This window comes from Ctenopharyngodon idella, chromosome 5 (genome assembly GCF_019924925.1).
Source record: "Ctenopharyngodon idella isolate HZGC_01 chromosome 5, HZGC01, whole genome shotgun sequence".
Classification (NCBI taxonomy): domain Eukaryota; kingdom Metazoa; phylum Chordata; class Actinopteri; order Cypriniformes; family Xenocyprididae; genus Ctenopharyngodon; species Ctenopharyngodon idella.
Genome location: NC_067224.1, coordinates 9,853,614 through 9,872,385, shown reverse-complemented (window position 1 = coordinate 9,872,385; position 18,772 = coordinate 9,853,614). Strand labels below are relative to the sequence as shown.

The following is an 18,772-nucleotide window of genomic DNA, read 5'->3' as shown; positions in this document are numbered from 1 at the left end:
AAGGTTCTTTATCACAATGGACTCCATCAGAACAAACCAAACCAGTGATACAGTAGCGCTCCCTAGTGTTTGAGCAGGGACTCCACCACATGATATCAGGTTAAACTCAATTTGTTTGTGGTATACTGACCAGGCTGGCAGTGAGAGAGGGTGCAGATTTGCCTAGGGTCTGGGAGCGCATGCGAACCAGGTTGGTGGTCTCTGAGCCTGTGGCTGACCATGCCTGCTGGGTTGAGGCATATGGCAGCAGGTACTTCCCTGAAAGAAAATAAAAAATTTATGTGAGCAAAACACACACATGCACACACACACGCACGCACGCACGCACACAGGGGTGGTAGAATGAAACTGAAACACCACAATTAAATTGTTGGTATGGTGTTGGTATGGTCTAGGCCTCCTTTTGCAGCCAATACAGCATCGATTCGTCTTGGGAATAACAGATACAAGACCTGCACAGTGGCCAGAGGGATTTTGAGCCATTCCTCTTCCAGAACAGTGGCCAGATCACTATGTGATGTTAGTGGAGGAAAATGTTTTCTGACGTGCTCTTCCAAAATACCTCAAAGTGGCTAAAAATATTTAGATCTGGTGACTGTGCAGGCCATGGGAGATGTTCAACTCCACTTTCATGTTCATCAAATAATTCACATTCTTGCTGTGTGTATTGGTGCATTATCATGCTGATACACGTCAACCCCTTAAGGGTACAATGTTTGAACCATTAAGTGTCCATGGTCCTCCAGAATGGTTTTATAGTCCTTGGCAGTAACACGCCCATCAGGCACAGTAGGGAATGTCATAATATTGCAGCTTAAACCATCATTGATCCACCCCATGCTTCACTTTGGGCAAGCAACAGTCCGGGTGTTAAGCCTCTGTGGGGCTTCTCCACACCGTAACTCTCACAGATGTGGGAAAGACAGTGAAGTTGGACTCAGAGAATACACGTTTCACACTGTCCACAGCCCAGAATTTGGACTGTTGGCACCATTGAAACCGACATTTGGCATTGGCACGAGTAATCAAAGGTTTAGCCATCGTAGCCCGACCATGAATATTGACTCTGTGGAGCTTCCGACGAACAGTTTTGGTGGAAACAGGAGAGTCAAGGTGCGCATTTATTTCTGCAATGAGTTGGGCAGCTGTGGTTTTATGTTTTATGGATACAATCCGGGTTTATACCTGGACATCCTTTTCAGACAGCTTCCTATTGGTTCGACAGTTACTTCTTTTGGATGTGGTTCATCCTACATAGTGGTATGCTGACATTACCCTGTATACCATAGCTTTTTAATACACCACAAAGACTTGCTGTCCTAGTCACAGATGAGCCAGCGAGACCAACAATTTGCTCTCTTTTGAACTCTGATAGGTCTCCCATTATGTTGTGTGGATTGCAATATTTTATGTACATACAATCATATATTCAACATTACATCTATAAGTAAAAAGTACAGCAAGATTCCAGAGAACATCAGTTTTTAGTGGTAGCATACTGGACAAAACATGTTCTTGAAGGTAATGTGTTAAATAATAATCTAATATGTTCAGACAAGATCATAGAGGATTCTGGGAGTGTCTCACTATTTCACAGGCTATGACTCAGTGACTCATCATAACGGACATGTCATAACAAACATATGCCGTTCTGACCTACATGACAGCATCTATAGGCATGTGACTGGCGTGGGGCAAAGGTCAAACTGCCCAGTGAGCTAGGCATATGATTTGTGTGAATACACAAATATATTTTCTGTGTAGCAAGCCCAAAACATTTGGACAATTAAGGACCATTTTTTTTGCATTCTACTGTGCTGCTTTTCCATTGTTTTTCAATGTAAACAATGCGCCAGACGGACGTGTTTGACTGTTGCACTTGCGTCTTGGGTCTTTTGAAGCATCTTGCGCATGACAAGTGTTCCAAGTTAGTTTTTCACTACCCTCCATCTCGCATTTTTAAAGCAAAAATGTGCGTGAATGGCCCCTTAAACCACTGTCAAAGAGGTGGTTCACCCAAAATTGAAAATCATTTACAAACCCGATTCCAAAAAAGTTTGGACACTGTACAAATTGTGAATAAAAAAGGAATGCAATAATTTACAAATCTCATAAACTTATATTTTATTCACAATAGAACATAGATAACATATCAAATGTTGAAAGTGAGACATTTTGAAATGTCATGCCAAATATTGGCTCATTTTGGATTTCATGAGAGCTACACATTCCAAAAAAGTTGGGACAGGGAGCAATAAGAGGCCGGAAAAGTTAAATATACATATAAGGAACAGCTGGAGGACCAATTTGCAACTTATTAGGTCAATTGGCAACATGACTGGGTATAAAGAGAGTCTCTCAGAGTGGCAGTGTCTCTCAGAAGTCAAGATGGGCAGAGGATCACCAATTCCTCCAATGCTGCGGCCAAAAACAGTGAAGCAATATCAGAAAGGAGTTTCTCAGAGAAAAATTGCAAAGAGTTTGAAGTTATCATCATCATCTACAGTGCATAATATCATCCAAAGATTCAGAGAATCTGGAACAATCTCTGTGCGTAAGGGTCAAGGCCGGAAAACCATACTGGATGCCCGTGATCTTCGGGCCCTTAGACGGCACTGCATCACATACAGGAATGCAACTGTAATGGAAATCACAACATGGGCTCAGGAATACTTCCAGAAAACATTGTCGGTGAACACACCGTGCCATTCGCCGTTGCCAGCTAAAACTCTATAGGTCAAAAAAGAAGCCATATCTAAACATGATCCAGAAGTGCAGGCATTTTCTCTGGGCCAAGGCTCATTTAAAATGGACTGTGGCAAAGTGGAAAACTGTTCTGTGGTCAGACGAATCAAAATTTGAAGTTCTTTTTGGAAAACTGGGACGCCATGTCATCCGGACTAAAGAGGACAAGGACAACCCAAGTTGTTATCAGCACTCAGTTCAGAAGCCTGCATCTCTGATGGTATGGGGTTGCATGAGTGCGTGTGGCATGGGCAGCTTACACATCTGGAAAGGCACCATCAATGCTGAAAGGTATATCCAAGTTCTAGAACAACATATGCTCCCATCCAGACGTCGTCTCTTTCAGGGAAGACCTTGCATTTTCCAACATGACAATGCCAAACCACATACTGCATCAATTACAACATCATGGCTGCGTAGAAGAAGGATCCGGGTACTGAAATGGCCAGCCTGCAGTCCAGATCTTTCACCCATAGAAAACATTTGGCGCATCATAAAGAGGAAGATGCGACAAAGAAGACCTAAGACAGTTGAGCAACTAGAAGCCTGTATTAGACAAGAATGGGACAACATTCCTATTCCTAAACTTGAGCAACTTGTCTCCTCAGTCCCCAGACGTTTGCAGACTGTTATAAAAAGAAGAGGGGATGCCACACAGTGGTAAACATGGCCTTGTCCCAACTTTTTTGAGATGTGTTGATGCCATGAAATTTAAAAATCAACTTATTTTTCCCTTAAAATGATACATTTTCTCAGTTTAAACATTTGATATGTCATCTATGTTGTATTCTGAATAAAATATTGAAATTTGAAACTTCCACATCATTGCATTCCTTTTTTATTCACAATTTGTACAGTGTCCCAACTTTTTTGGAATCGGGTTTGTACCTACCCACATCATGTCATTCCAAACCTGTATGATTTTTTTTCTTTATTTCTTCAGTTTTTTGTGAATGAAACTCATTGGGAGCCAGTGTTGTTTTTTGGACCCCACTGACTTAGAATGTATGGACAAATACATTTAAAACATTTCTCAAAATATCTTCCTGTGTTCCGCAGAAGAAAGACATCATACAGGTTTGGAACTACATGACGGAGCCTTCATTTTTGAGTGAAGTATCCCTTTAATGTATGACTTTCATTGCATTAGATAGCAAGATATCAAACCAAGTGGCACTTATTTTACAGAAGTATAGCACAAGCACACTTTGAGCAAAACATTAAGAAAATAAAGTCTGTTTTGTTTTACATAATAAAACAATAGAAATACTGTACTGTTAAAAAAAAAAAAAAAAAAAGTATCAAATGTAAGTGGATCATGTTTTAAGTTAATATGATGGAAATCACTGTCACACCAGCTGATTAAAAAAAAAGTCATTGCAAAAACGGCTCAGAAAAGTTAGTTTAAAGAGAAGCTCCTTTATTTAGCTTATATTCCAGCCCTTCACACGGTCACAGTAAATTACAGCACTGTGGACGGCCTCTTCACCTTGACTGATCCTTTTCCAGCCCCCCGGTGATCTGTTGATAGTTTAGATTGATAATCTAATATACCTTCATAACACTGAGCTGCCATACCAAATGCAATTTGTTGGTTGAGGAGTCATGTCAGACTAAATTAAATCTGTAAGACCCAAGTTGTATACAGTTTAATATATTAAATTTACGCTTTTGTGATCTTAAATTTCAGAAATTGTTTTCACGGTGCATTAGGTGCTGCGCAAAACTGTGGCTTGTTATTTTAAATGGTTTTGTAGACTGACAGAAGCAAATATTTGATGTGTTATTTCCAAATAACTGCTTATATTGCAAATAATGCATTAGCAAGGAGCTTGTGTCCCCTTTGGTCAAATAAATGGTAAAATCAAGGTAAATAAATAAATGGCAGGTGTTTGGCCATGACAAAAGCATCAACACAGTGTTCATTTCAATTAATTTGATTCAGGACAATATAAAAGATGATTGCCACAAATATAAAATGCAATCTAATGTATTAAATGGAACTTCTCCATGTGATTAAAATGGATTTATCTGATCATTTGTATTATGCGTTTGTCCATGCATATCTGTTCCGCTCTTCACTTTATGTTTTGTGTGTTGAGTGTTCTTCAAGTTTAAGTGTTCCTTGATTTCTGATGTCCTTTACATATGAATCAGCAGATATTTGTCCTCTCAAGCTAAATACAGAACAATTTTCTCCCTGGCAACTAGCAAAAACCTCACTGCTATAAGGGCAAAAATGCTTTCAAAGTAGTGTTCTGAACTACATAGACTAGAAGACTTAACTGAATCAGAAACATATTTTTCAGTTTGGGAAAGGTGAGAGAGGATCATTTTAAAATCAAAAGAACTTTCATATTTTCTTCAATTAGAAACAGACTTTTAGTTCAACTACGGCATTGTATCCCAGACAACCTATTGCTAACCTGTATTTATGTGTTTGTGGGCTCTATATGGTCACAGAATCAGGTCAAAAAACAGGATACGTAGGAGGAAAACTGCGATTCCTGCTCACTGCGAAACAGCTTCCACATAGTCATCGTCCACATGACTAAGGAAATGCCAGCTAGACACCCTCAGCACATTTCAGCAGTGTGCCCTAAATACCTGATACAAAACATCAGACCACGAGAAACAGCAAAACAAACACCAAATGAAACCGAATGTAGTTGAATACGGTGTCACGTGCAATGAAAATAGCCAAATCCAAATTCTGACTTACTTTACTTTTCATAATGGCTTGAAGAGTTTAAATGAGATCGATTGACTGATGCATATTCCCCTTTCACACAGAGATTCCAGAAAATACACTGATAATGTGTCCCGGGATTTGTCTCGGGATCATTTGAGTTTGGTTCATTCACACTGCCAGTGATTTTCTGGAATCTGTGCGTGCGTTCACACACATCCTGTAAAGATCCCATAAAGACATGTGACATCAGGGTGTGAAGTGTAATGTCTCCGCAGTGTCTTAAGTTTGCTTATGATCTGTGATTTCTCTCTCGAGAAACCACACATTTTTTTTCTGATTTGATCATAAACTAGCGCATTGTGTATACCGTTCCGCTAAGCTGGCGAACGATCTCAGCTTCAGCGTCATCACTACAACACACACCTTACGGCATTGGTCCTGCCTTTTGTTCACACAGGGCATGATCCCAGCAATGTTACTAGGTCCCCATCCTGGGATCAATCCCAGGATCTGTTTGAGTTCACAAAGGCGGCACTCTAGCAATTCTATAACAATTTTCTGGGATCAACGCTGTGAAAGGGGCTTAAGACTGTAACACATTCAATGTTTAAAAAGGGTCATACTATAAATGTATATTTATTATATTTTCCACCCTGAGGTCAACAATCAAGGTTTCTCGCACAAAAGAGTAGAAATTTCATGGAAAATCTCTGCCTAAATTTGAATTTGCACTTGTAGATATATAAATTTAGAACCTCAATTCACTACACGTTTTGAAAAGTTCTGCCATTTTGCTGACTTCAAACACACGCCCTCTCTCCAAAGCCCCGCCTTCCAAAATGTAGCTAGCTAGTTAGTTAGTTAGTTAGTAGGAACAATTTTTGCATGGCATATACACAAAATGTTCTGTTCCTTACGCAAAGCTATCGAATGGCTCCTATAGACCTGGAATATAGTGCGGTTCAGTGAGTACATTTGTGAATTATCCCTTTAAAGGCCTGGGTATACTTCATTTGTTGCGTTCCGCTCAGTCTCGCGTCTTGACCACACATTGACCACACAGCTTTTAAAGTATACTGAACCGTGGATGAGTGTGAATGAATGAGTTTGACACATGTGCAGATAGTGTACTGCAGACATCCACGGAACCTCCTGATGACGAAAATTATGTCACAGACAGTGCGCAGACCATCGAGGAACGCAGACAACCGAAGTAGATATACCAGTATGTACTGCATTTCCCAGAATACAATTCACTTTTTTTTTTTTTTTTTTTTTTTTAAAATCAGAAACATGCCGAAACTTATATTTCAAAGTGACTTATATAATGTAATTAACGCCAATCATGCAAAACATGCTCAAAGTGCACAGATTTGGATTTGTACAGAATAAGAGAGGTATGTGTATAGTACATTTCCCACATGTTGGTAATTTCAGCTGAGCTTAAAATAAATTCGTTTAGGCTTGGTGTTTAAAATAAACTTTTTTTTGTTTATTTTTTTGTTTGTTTGTTTTTTAAATCACAAATGCCACTATAATTTATATTTGTTTTATATTTACATTTTTATTCCAGTTCTGTTCTGAATAAAATTTAAAGGATTTGTCGTCAAGTGAAGGGAACTAAAATACTGTATGTAAAAGTTTTGTTTATTTACTGATATTTTACAGTATTTTTGAAAGTAATAAAATGTGACTTATACACCTATGTGACTTTTTTTTTTCTCTCTCTCACCAATGCAATTTTGATCCTGTGTGACAAAGTCAGGAACGACTTATTACCCAGAAAATGCAGTAAATTGTAAAATGCAGTTATTAGTAACATTGGTTACTTGCAGTATGTGGTTTTTGTGTCAAAGAAGAAGAATCAAGAAAAATGTGACATTTCACAATATGACCCTATTTACATCTGACTGTACACAAAGGTCAGGGTTTTACCTGTAAGAGCACCCCCTAGGCTTCCTCTCCGTAGCTGTTTCCCATCTTCACTGAGTTGTCGTTTAAATTTCAGCGCTAAACTGGAGCCGTGAGAAACCTCAGGGTTGCTGGACTTGCGGAAGGGCATGGAGGGGGGGTAGAGGATGTTATCCGGCTGGAAGAGAGATGAGATCAACATGGAGTTCAATCTGGGAACCATTACAGGGAAGATCACATCAGGAATAGCACTGCAGTGTTTACAGAAATACACAACATATTTAACATAGCACTGCATATCCATTACTGACAATACTGACAATGCATTACTACATTCATTATAATGTAATAACTCACTCCATCTCTAAACCACCTTTTCTTTTTTTGGCTGACGTCACTCTTATTTTTCAACCCCATTAAAGTTAAATACCTGTAAAAATCATTTCATGTGGACTAAATTTTCAATCTCAGCATGAATCAGTTATTAATGTTGCATTTGATACTGGTAAAACCCCCCACTGTGCTATTATCATAATTGTCAATATTAATTTACTAAATGCTATGCTATGTTATATAACCAACAATTTCTTCCACTTTCAGTTCATTTGAGGCTACCCTTTCACCCCCTCTAGCACTCAACGAACAAAACAAGCCATTTTCTCGTACAGATAGAATCTTTCTAGACAAGCAAACACATCTGAGGGCTCTTTCCATCTCAAATGATAAACACATTAATGGAAAACATTATTGGAGAAATCCAAGACAACAAGCCGTTTATTACCAAAGCAGTTAGGGTAGCACGATCACATCAAAATAAAACTGAAATCACCGTATGGTGTAGTGCTATTATCAAGCAAAGGCTGTGATTTAATTAAATATATACATGCCACTGTTCATTTACACATATGCAGCTCATGATCCGACTCTGTTCACAGTAAACGCAGCTTCACACAAACTCATCTCTGCATCTGCCCTGAGTTTGGGTTGCTTATAACCGGTGCTTAACTTGTAAATGAATAATTGCCGGATCAAAAACAGCAATTAAAAGGTGCTGTGACAGACACTGACCATACAACCTATTTCCTGGAGCATACAAAGATGTTACTTAACGGTAATGGCACAACTATCAGAAAAGACCATCATTCACAAATTTATGCATGCCCCTAACTACACCCTAGTGTATTATTCTGTCAAGGGGCTGCAGTTCCATCTTCTCGGGATCTCTTTTGATCAAAAAACATCTTTTTTTTTTTTTTTTTTTTTTTTTTTTTTTTTTTTTACATTTTGGCGATATTATTTTTATTAGAACAATTCATCAGATATATACACTCCCTCCAAACTTTCTGCTGTGCACAAAACTATAAGCAGTAAGAACCAACCAATGAGAGTGATTTTGAACTTAAAGCTGATTGGTCAAAAATGTATATATTGAGGGCCAATAGCAAAACTCCAAATACATCTGAATAAAACCCACACTCGCTCTGTCTGCTTGGTCTTTCTCACACACAGCACGCACTGCCACCACGTAATGCATTTGTTAATGCCAGAACATTTAAAAGCTAATTCTGAAATGCAAAAATCCAAAATCCGACATTTAATCTGACATTAGTTACTTTGCTTCATGACCATGTGGTCCTTTGCAGGTGTCTGAATGATGTCACATCCTGTCACGTGATATTGAATGAACACATGACTTGATTCAAAATGGTCCCTTTATATTGGTTACTCCAAATGACATCAATAAAATAATTTTCTTCCAGACATTCTTTCTTATACCAAAGTTGATATATGATGTTATAAAATCATGCCAGAATAAAACATATATACATTTATTACATATTAAGATATTTTATTCACTAATAAAATGGCTGTATTGGCCTTTGGATGGTTAAACCGAATGACCTTTTAGACTCTTTAAAATACATTTATATGTTATTTGGTGTCAATAAAAGTGATTAGTTGTACTACCTTACATACTTTGTATGTCATATCTTTGTTTTTATTATTATTAAGGCCTTTGGGCAAAAAAAATGACCCGTCACGTCATTGACCCACGTACACATACATACAACAAGTGTAGTATATTCGCAAAAATTATTTGTACAGAATAAGAGGGGTAAAAATTACGGTGGATTTGCTCGGCCGCCACGACAGTCGCTCCAAGCGGAGTGATACAAACGGTGAAAATGTGGAGTGCTGTTATCACTAAAATATCGCACAGCTATCAGCCAATCGGATTCGAGAACCAGAAAGAACTGTCGTATAAAGAACTGATATATTATACATATTATACACACACATACATACACAGTTCTTGTCAGAATTATTGGCACCCTTGGTAAATATGATCAAAGATGACTGTAAAAATAAATCTGCATTGTTTATCCTTTTTATCTTTAATTCATAAAATTAGCAAAAATCTAACCTTTCATTGAAGTAAAAAAAAAAAAAAAAAAAAAAAGGCCAAATTCCCTTAATCATTCATCACAATGAGTAAAACCAAAGAATATAGTTCTGAAGTGCAGCAAAAGATTGTTGAGCTTCACAAAATAGAAAGTGTCTGTAAGAAAATAGCTAAAGCATTGAAAATCCCCATTTCCACTATCAGGTTAAATATACTGCTGGATCTTTAATGTTGTGGGCCTATTTTTCTGCTGGAGGTCCTGGACATCTTGTTCAGATACATGGTATCATAGATTCTAGGGCTGGGTACTGACACAATTTTCACGATTTGATTCGATTTCTATTCACATGCTTTCGATTCGATTCGATTACAATTTCGATTCAATTTTGATTATTTTGGATGTATATCAGTTACAGTACATGGCAAATTTTCTAGAGGAAAAAAAAAACTCAACTAATGCTGTAAACCTCACATGGGAGTCATTTGGTACTATTTTACTATAATATTGAAGGTTAAAATTAACTTATTTATATACAAACACTTAAATTACACTCAATTATGTTTTTTTTATAATAAATAAAGTTTAGAATTACATAATCATTTCTATTTGAATTCGTGTTTTTTTTTTGTTTTTTTTTTAATATAAACATTTAAATCGTGGCTGTGGCTGAAGAACATTATAATGAATATGTAACGGTGCATAGCTATATTTATCAGAATGCTGCTTTCTAGAGTTCACTTTTCTAGCTGACTAATGAGTTTATGGTCACTGAATATGTTTTTCTGAGGTAAATGTGACGTTACGTGACAAGCTGTTTTATTGACATATCTCTGAGGTTGAAACACTGATTGAGCTATTACACGAGACATGGTACGGATTTTGGTAAGTTGTACTGTATATTTTAACATACCTTCAGATGTTTGGTCCTGTTTATTTCGCGCTGTAACCGGTATTAAAGCGGAGGAGATTATGTTCACATGCGCTCGTGTTGCCGCTTCTCTTTAACTGAGGCGCTAAAGCGATCTGTCACGTCACATTAAACAACGCCAAAAACTGTATTTATTTCTTGAATCTCATAATAAGATGGACGTCATTTGAAATCTGAGACTTTGCTTCATATCAAAAGTAACAAAGCACAAAGATTATTGTGATTTATTGGATGGGAGGCGCGCTACATGTTCTGTTCATTCATCAACTGAAAACAGACTAGACTAATTGATTCTTGGGATTTAAGAATCGATATCGGTTCGTAAAAATGAGAATCAATTAAAATCAAGAAATCGATATTGTTTACCCAGCCCTAATAGATTCTATCAAATACCAACAGAACAAAGGCTTTGACTTTATGTATAAAGATTACTGTAAGGGAAATTCTGAGTTTAAATACATTTAACATCTGTCCTTGAAGAAAGACTTAGCCATTGTTGCCATCACAAACACTACACCACGCCGTATGACACAAACGTCCTTTCTTTCCATTGTCAAACAGAGTTGAAAAGGCTCATGAGGAGCTGAGTAGCACCAAGCTGTGGAACAATGTAAGAGTAAAGGAAGAGGTTCCTCCCCGCGAATATAAACAAATGGAGGCTTAGTGTGTTCTCTAACTGGAAGGGAACTCCCTCTGCTTTGAGGAAAATGATTTGTGATACTACACACTCTTCTGTGGAGTTGCTGAGAAGAGCTGTAATGATCTACACAGATGAAAACCAAAACCATGTGAGAAAGCCCAGATCTTTAAGACCATATGAAAAAGACATGAGGTCACCTCCACCTGAGACAAGTAAAATTCATGTGGCATATCACATTTCCAAACAAAGTGCTGGTTATACTGGTAATACATATTAAATGGCACTTGTTACCCCTCAAAAACAAAGGGAAAAAAAGACAACCCTGTGACCCTATACACAGCTCTCAGGTCTTTCAAAGCTTAGAGTGTTTTGGCAAAAGTGATTCAAAACCTATGAGAGGAAGTGGAGGTTTAGCAGTAGATTGGTTACGTCACATGTTTAATGTGAGACAGGAAGACTGGACCAAATCTAGCTTCATGGGACTATTTTGGCCAAAGAACTGTCAACTGACCAGAAGACACCATCTGAAATATATGATACCACATTTATTTCCTGGTTTGCATCAAATTGGCAGCTCATTCAATTAGTGGCATAGCAGTGTCTCTAAAATATTGTATATTTATACCAAAGAAAGCAGTGGGAAAGTTGTGTAGAATTAGTAAGTAAAATGTAATATATTTCTTGTGATGGCAAAGTGTCATATTATCCATCAGAAATCATTCTAATAGCGCTCTCATGCGCGCTCTGTGTTCTTACGTATTAAATATTGTTACAGTGATATTTCGCATGTGTTTAGAGTCAAACTGCAGCTCTAAATGCGTTGCAGGGAAAATTTTAACAGCACTTTTTTGTTACTGAGGAAACATACACTTATATGTGACTGAAGGACAACAACACAGTTGAACAGGTAGAAGTGAATGGACAGCGCACGTCATTTGAACTCTCCGCTGTAATGCCATCTCATGCACAATAATACAGCTCAGTGCTTGGATTAAAAGAGTTCATTCTTATGAATAATGAGAATTAATGAGTTCTTTGTCATGAATAAACACAGAGAAGCGCTCAGACGTCAGCTCGTTCGTCTAGCCCCGACTGGAGCTGTGGCAGCCAATCACCACTCTGGATCTTGCCAATATTACGCACTGACGTCAGAAGTTGTGAAGCAGAAGCGTTGCTCCGACTTTGCTTTTTAAAACCAGAATAAAGAAACTGTTTTTTTTTTTTTAAAATGCAACAATAACTAATTTCCACTTATGGATCAACTTAACGAGTACCTTTAGTGCTTTCAATGATGTGCAGTCTGTACATATCTGTTCACATCTCAAAAAAAAAAAATGTGTTTTGGGGTTTCATGACCCTTTAAACAAAGTAAATATTTTGAGAAAGGGGGTCCCTCATAAGGGATTATAAAAGTTGTTTAAAAATTAAAGAACTTAAAGAACTTGTTTAACACTTGTGCTCTTTGCACTCAGCAATGAAAATAAATGAATCTCATATTGAGCAGTAATTTCTGGGCACATCAACTCTCACAACATTCTGACCCAAATACATTTTGCCAAAGTCCTCAGGAAGACAAGTCAAGGTGAGCTGCAGCAGGAGGAAATGTGCCTGACAGCCAAGTTTCCACAAAACTTGCAGCTGATATTTCCATCACAACCTACAAAAACTTAACTTTGTGTCATGTTTATGAAAAGCTAAACTATTCTGAACTCTGATGAAGAGCTATGGGGCATCAAAAAGCAAAAGCTACTTTTTATGATTCATTAAATAAACCACCTGGAGCAATCTGGCTTTATGCCCAATGCTGATAGCAGAACCCAGCATCTCTCCAGTTCACGAATCACCCTTCCAAAAGACATTCAGATTATCAGCCCAGAGGTCTAATAAATAAAAGCTGCTGTTTCAACAAGTAAAAATTCATCTAGATGTGGTCATATGTGCATATAGGAACCATTTAGGAATCATTTACAATTTCTTCAATGAGGCGCCAAAGCTTTAGATGAGCAGAATATGGTTGCCCTAAGGTTTTACCATAGTTTTAAAAATCAAAATTCAGTTGTTTGCCCCCCTGACCAATACACTACCACCACCCCCTTCACATTCACCAAAAAATTCTGTACTCCTCAGCCAAAAACAGTGAGATGAGATATAATCATGCATAGAAAGCAAAAGGCTTGTGTGTGTTCAAAACATAAGAATGGCTATGTTCACATCCACAACTTTTGTTTCAATCAGAATTAATTCATTCCGACTGATGAATCCAAATGTAGTGTTTACATGAACGCTAAAAGTCATAAAGTTGATGCGCACGTTTGTCACAAGTTTCAAATCGGAAGTGAGTTTTTGTCATGCGCAAACTGCACGAATATACAGAGCAAACAGCTGTGGTTGAGAGTATGAAGTGAGGACTGATGGGAGGTAGTTTTGCTCTATTTCACAGATGATGAGTGTTAGGAGAATTTTAGAATAACACGATAGTCATTTGTGAGATTTTATTTTACAACAACTGTAGCTCGTTCCGCACACCATACGTCATTATGCCATTTCTACATCATTGCAGATGCGTAGTCCTTTCCAGTTTCGGTTTTCAAGCCGATCAACAACAGAAGAAGTTCTACAGAAGAAGGACATAATATCATAGATATACTTGCTGTATGTCAGGTCAATGACATGATGCTCTTTTTTCCATTTAGATATATAAATTTATTTATCTTTAACAATGTACCTACTTCATAAAATGACTGGATTACACCTCTATGGTTAGCATGTTTTTAATTTATAAATTAATTTTGATATTTTTGGGGGGCATAAAATCAAACATGTCAGGGTGAAACAACTGTCCTGATATTATAAAGAAAAAAGCCCTGTTGCAATTTAAGATTTAGATTAACATTAAGAAAGCTTTGTTTTGGAGGTCTCCTACAACAGGTTTACATGCATTCAAGGTCAAAAAACACTTTAATTTTCTCATAATATACATTACACATCACCTCATTTCTCAAAGAGTCAGAAAACGATTCGTTTGAAGAATCATTTTCTCTAAACCCCTTCTCTCCGTGAGCCAACTTTTCTCTGATTGGTCAGATGGCCCAGTCTGTTGTGATTGGTCTACCGCTTCCAGCCAGTGTTTGAAAACGAAACGGCTATTAACATATCTGAATTTCAGATCTGCAGCATTCCTCAGTGCTTGATACACGGGCTCGAATTGATTTGGAAAAACCGGCGATTCTTTCTTTTAGGAGACAATCACGTTATTTGCCATGCACTTTGAGCTTTACAACTTTGCAGACCTTGTACATTCACAATAACAAACAGCTATATTACACTGCATGAAAGGTAATATTCAGGGCACTTTAAATAAATAAATAAGTAGTAAATAAATGAAACAAATAAACAAGACCCTATTTGACTAAGTTTGACAATAGAATTCTGATTGGCTGAATACAAATTTACATAGTCTATACAAATTTAAAGTAAGTTAATTAAACTACTAAAATCAACAAGAAATGCTCATGTAATATAAACTAACATGACTTCATAAACTAAACCTGCAACGCCTACAGCAAACAGAAACTATGCCTGTACAGGACAGTACAGGAGCTCATTTAATACTCATTGTCTGTTTTCATGAGACGGTAATTTTTAACCCAAGCCTGCTGGACACAAAATAACATCTCTTTATGACCGACCAAACATATAAAATATGACCTCATAACTGGTTACTCGCCAAAAAGTTTCTTTACATATCTCCACTGTCCATCTATTATAAAAACAAATGATGTTGTAAAATACCCATGATGCATTTTGGCTGTGCTTACAGTTCAAACTATGATTCATACTTATAGGATAATCTTTTCTGTGGGACAGAGGTAAGCAAGAGTAACTTTATTGTAACATTTTATTATGTCTCAGTTCCCTGATTGTAAACAAGGACATTTCTCAGAAATAATATTTTAAAAGCATGAGATCACAGCCAACACAAAGTTCATTTTGGAACAGTGTGAAGTTTAAAGCTTTAATACACCTCTCTTTGACCCAACCTTCTACATAAACTTTAAAACAAGATCATGTGGGATTAACGCCTTATATCAAATAAACAGATATGAAAGGTTATATAATTACAGCATAACTCAAGGAGATAATTCAGTCCTGAACTCTCTAAGAAGATTAAAGGTGTGTGTCGGAAAAACATCCACATAAACCATCTTTCCTTGCGGTCCGGCTGCCTATGAAGAACAGATATGTGGAGTTCAGTTATTTCTATGGGAGAGTAGCCATGCGATTTGTGACTCATGAAGTGCCTTATGTTGCAGGCGAAACACCCAATGAGTCTAACAAAATCTACTGCAGTCAAAAAAAAAACAGCCACTTTCAAAGTAGCTTTAATTCTATAGACAATAAATTCTCAACAAGTGGGTCGCAAGACCGTTTTGAGTGGGACGCAGAGTGTGCAGTCAAAAAAACAACAACAAACGTTTTTCTGATGAACTTATTTTGAAAGACATGCATGAAAGCTGTTGACACTTCTGTCGGATGCAGTTTAAGTATGAGAAAAACATGTTCAGTATCTGTTTAGTAAAGTTTTAGTCGACTATGGCCCAGTTTCACAAACAGGGTTTAGATAAAGCCAGAATTAGGCCTTGGTTCAATTAGGGAATTTAAGTAGCTTTTATAAACGTGCCTTAGGGGAGAAAAAAAAATAAATAAAAAACACGTTACTGATGTGCATCTTGAGACAAAACAACGGCACTGACATATTTTAAGACAAGTCAGTTCAAGTTTCTTTCAGTTAAAACAGCTCAAACATGCATTTTAGCCTGGGACTAGCTTAAGCCTTGTCTATGAAACTGGGGGTAAACGTCTGGGAATTTTAGCCTAGCTTTAGTCAATGAAAACTTAGTCCCATTTTCATCACGCTGCATAATGGTTAAATTGATAATGACTATTCTGCCCAAAATTATAAATCACAATGATTGTTGTCATTTGAGAAATTTATTTTTTCATTTCATCAGAATTATTGCACTTTCATCTATAAGTACAAAATCAAGAGAATGTCTGCTCATATTTATGGTTTATTTTACCTCATAGTTTCTGATTTATTATAGGCCATTTATCATACAAATGAATATACTCTCTACATTAGGAAAATTGGTAAAACAAGAAACTTCTCTCAAAAATAAAAAGTGAAATTCCAAACAGTAATTCCAGTAACTCCACATGTTTCCTCTATAAAAACAACAACAACAAAAAAGACTTTGTATTGTTTCACAGAGGTTGTGTAAGTGCATGTATTCAGCTACCACAAAATCGCAAACAATACGGTTAAGATCAATGTTTGGATTTATTACAGATCACCACTGAGAAGGTTTGATGGCAGATTTAGTCACAGCAAACAGCTCGTGAAGGAACCCAGACTAACCGAATGACACTTTTATTTGAGCAGAATATCTCAATGGAGATCGCTAAACTCCAGCTTACTTGTTTTGTTTGTGTTTTCAGATCATCTGCGCTTCTTCTGCTATGATTTGGGGGATTTGAACATCTGGCAACTGCAACCGTACAGGCTTGTAATATTTTGTCTTCTCTCTTTTTCGACAATTTTTTTAAAGCTTTTTATTTTTTTTAAACTACATTTTAGTCTAACTACATATTTTCATCAGCAATTTTGCATGTTGATATAGTCACAGTTTAATCGTCTTAGTCATGGAAAAAAAAAAGGTCATAGATAAATTTTTCGTCATAGCTTTCATTAATGAAATTAACACTACTAAAAACCATAATGAACGTTAACTTTGCAAAATAAGTTTAATGTAACAATTTTATACAAAATAATAATCATTAAATGTGAGTGTTTTTATAAAACTGTGGTTGCAGCTGTTTCTTGTGCCCATCAACACCTCTTTGATTGTGTGTTTAAAAAAAAAAAAACGAACGCATGGCCTGTTGTGGGCTGTGCTGCGAGAATAGTTGAAATGAATTCTTCAATTAGATAACTCATAGCACACAGGGAAAATAATGACATAACAGAAGCTAAGCTGTTTTGATGCAGGTGTTTCTCATTTTGAGGCAGTCGAGCATAACATCAGGAAAGCATATACAGGAGAAACAGACTGTGGAAGCAGTCAATTCTCTGTCTGAATCCATCAGTGTGGAAAATAACTGCACCATAAATGATAAAGAAACGAAAAGGCAGAATTAACTCAGCATTTTGCTAAGAAAACAAGAGCATCCAACCGCCAACACACAAGCGCCTATATAGCAGACAAATCAAAAACCTCTTTTACAAGAAATGCTGTGGCATACCATGAATCAGATACGTATCAAATGGTAGGCTAATAACACCATATTTCCTGTACATTACCATTCAAAAGTTTGAGGCTAGTAAGATTTGTAAGACTACTTTTAAAAATAATACTTTTATTCAGGAAGGATGCATTAATCAAGTGATCAAAGGACAGAAAAAAAAAAAAACAAAAAAAAACTATTTTAAACAAAGCATTATCGAGTATTATATGACACTGAAGACAAAAATGGCTGATGAACATTTAGCTCTGCCATCACAAAAATATATTACACTTTAAAATATATTAAAACAGAAAAAGTTTTTAAATTATAATATTATTAAAGATAATATTCCACAATATTACTGTTTTCACTGTATTTTGGATCAAACAAATGCAGCTTTGGTGAGCAGAAGAGACTAAGAAAAATTTTTATTGACCTCAAACTTCATGGTAATACTATGGGACTTTGCCTCTTTCATGTTCCTTCATCAGATCTTTCATACATAATTATTTTAAATGAAGTTATAAAACTCCCCAACAAAAATGGTATCACGATGGTACTTTTTTTTTTTTTTGGTAATGTAGAATTTTTGTAGAAATTCCATTGTGCATGGATTTCATTATGTACACACTAAGCAAAAGAACCAAAAATTATTATGGTATTACCATTTTTTTCTTTTATGGATATGTACCACGGTAATAATAAATGTATCTGAGGTATCTTGGAGTACCATATAAATTTCATGGTATGGGAATACAATAAATATATAGTACCATGGTTTCTTAAAAATACCATGGAATTACCATCTGATGTCATCATTGCATCATTGTAGTTCCACGTTATGGTTATGTAAGTGTATCGTTTTTTGATTTCATCACCTCACGAAAAAAAATAAAATCAAAAAGCTGTGAACAACAAACTGGGGAAAAAAGGCACAGAAGTTGTTTTTTCACAGCATGCTGTCCCTCTCTCACTTTCTATAAAATGCTCCTGGGGAGAAAAAATTACCATCGCTGCTGTTTTTGAACTCAGAGAAGAAGAGGTAGTTGTCAAAGACCTTTAAACCGAATGACGTCCATTTCTCTATGATCAGAAGGGCTTGTTATCCCACGCATGACTGCAATCCGTTTTTTAGATTGAAATGTATTGCCAACCGAAGGACCCAC

At 36.6% G+C, this 18,772-nt stretch overlaps 1 protein-coding gene across 10 annotated transcripts in view; it reads right to left on the bottom strand.

Moving 5' to 3' along the window:
- mast4 (microtubule associated serine/threonine kinase family member 4) overlaps positions 1-18,772 on the bottom strand; it is a 130,448-nt gene that overhangs the window by 93,570 nt on the left and 18,106 nt on the right. For all 10 annotated transcript variants that reach the window (XM_051893861.1, XM_051893865.1, XM_051893862.1 and 7 more), the window contains exons 2-3: positions 7,373-7,526; positions 131-258 (exon numbers count right to left, since the gene is read on the bottom strand). In XM_051893861.1, coding sequence (XP_051749821.1) covers positions 131-258; positions 7,373-7,526 — 282 coding nt within the window. The remainder of the gene's footprint in view (positions 1-130; positions 259-7,372; positions 7,527-18,772) is intronic.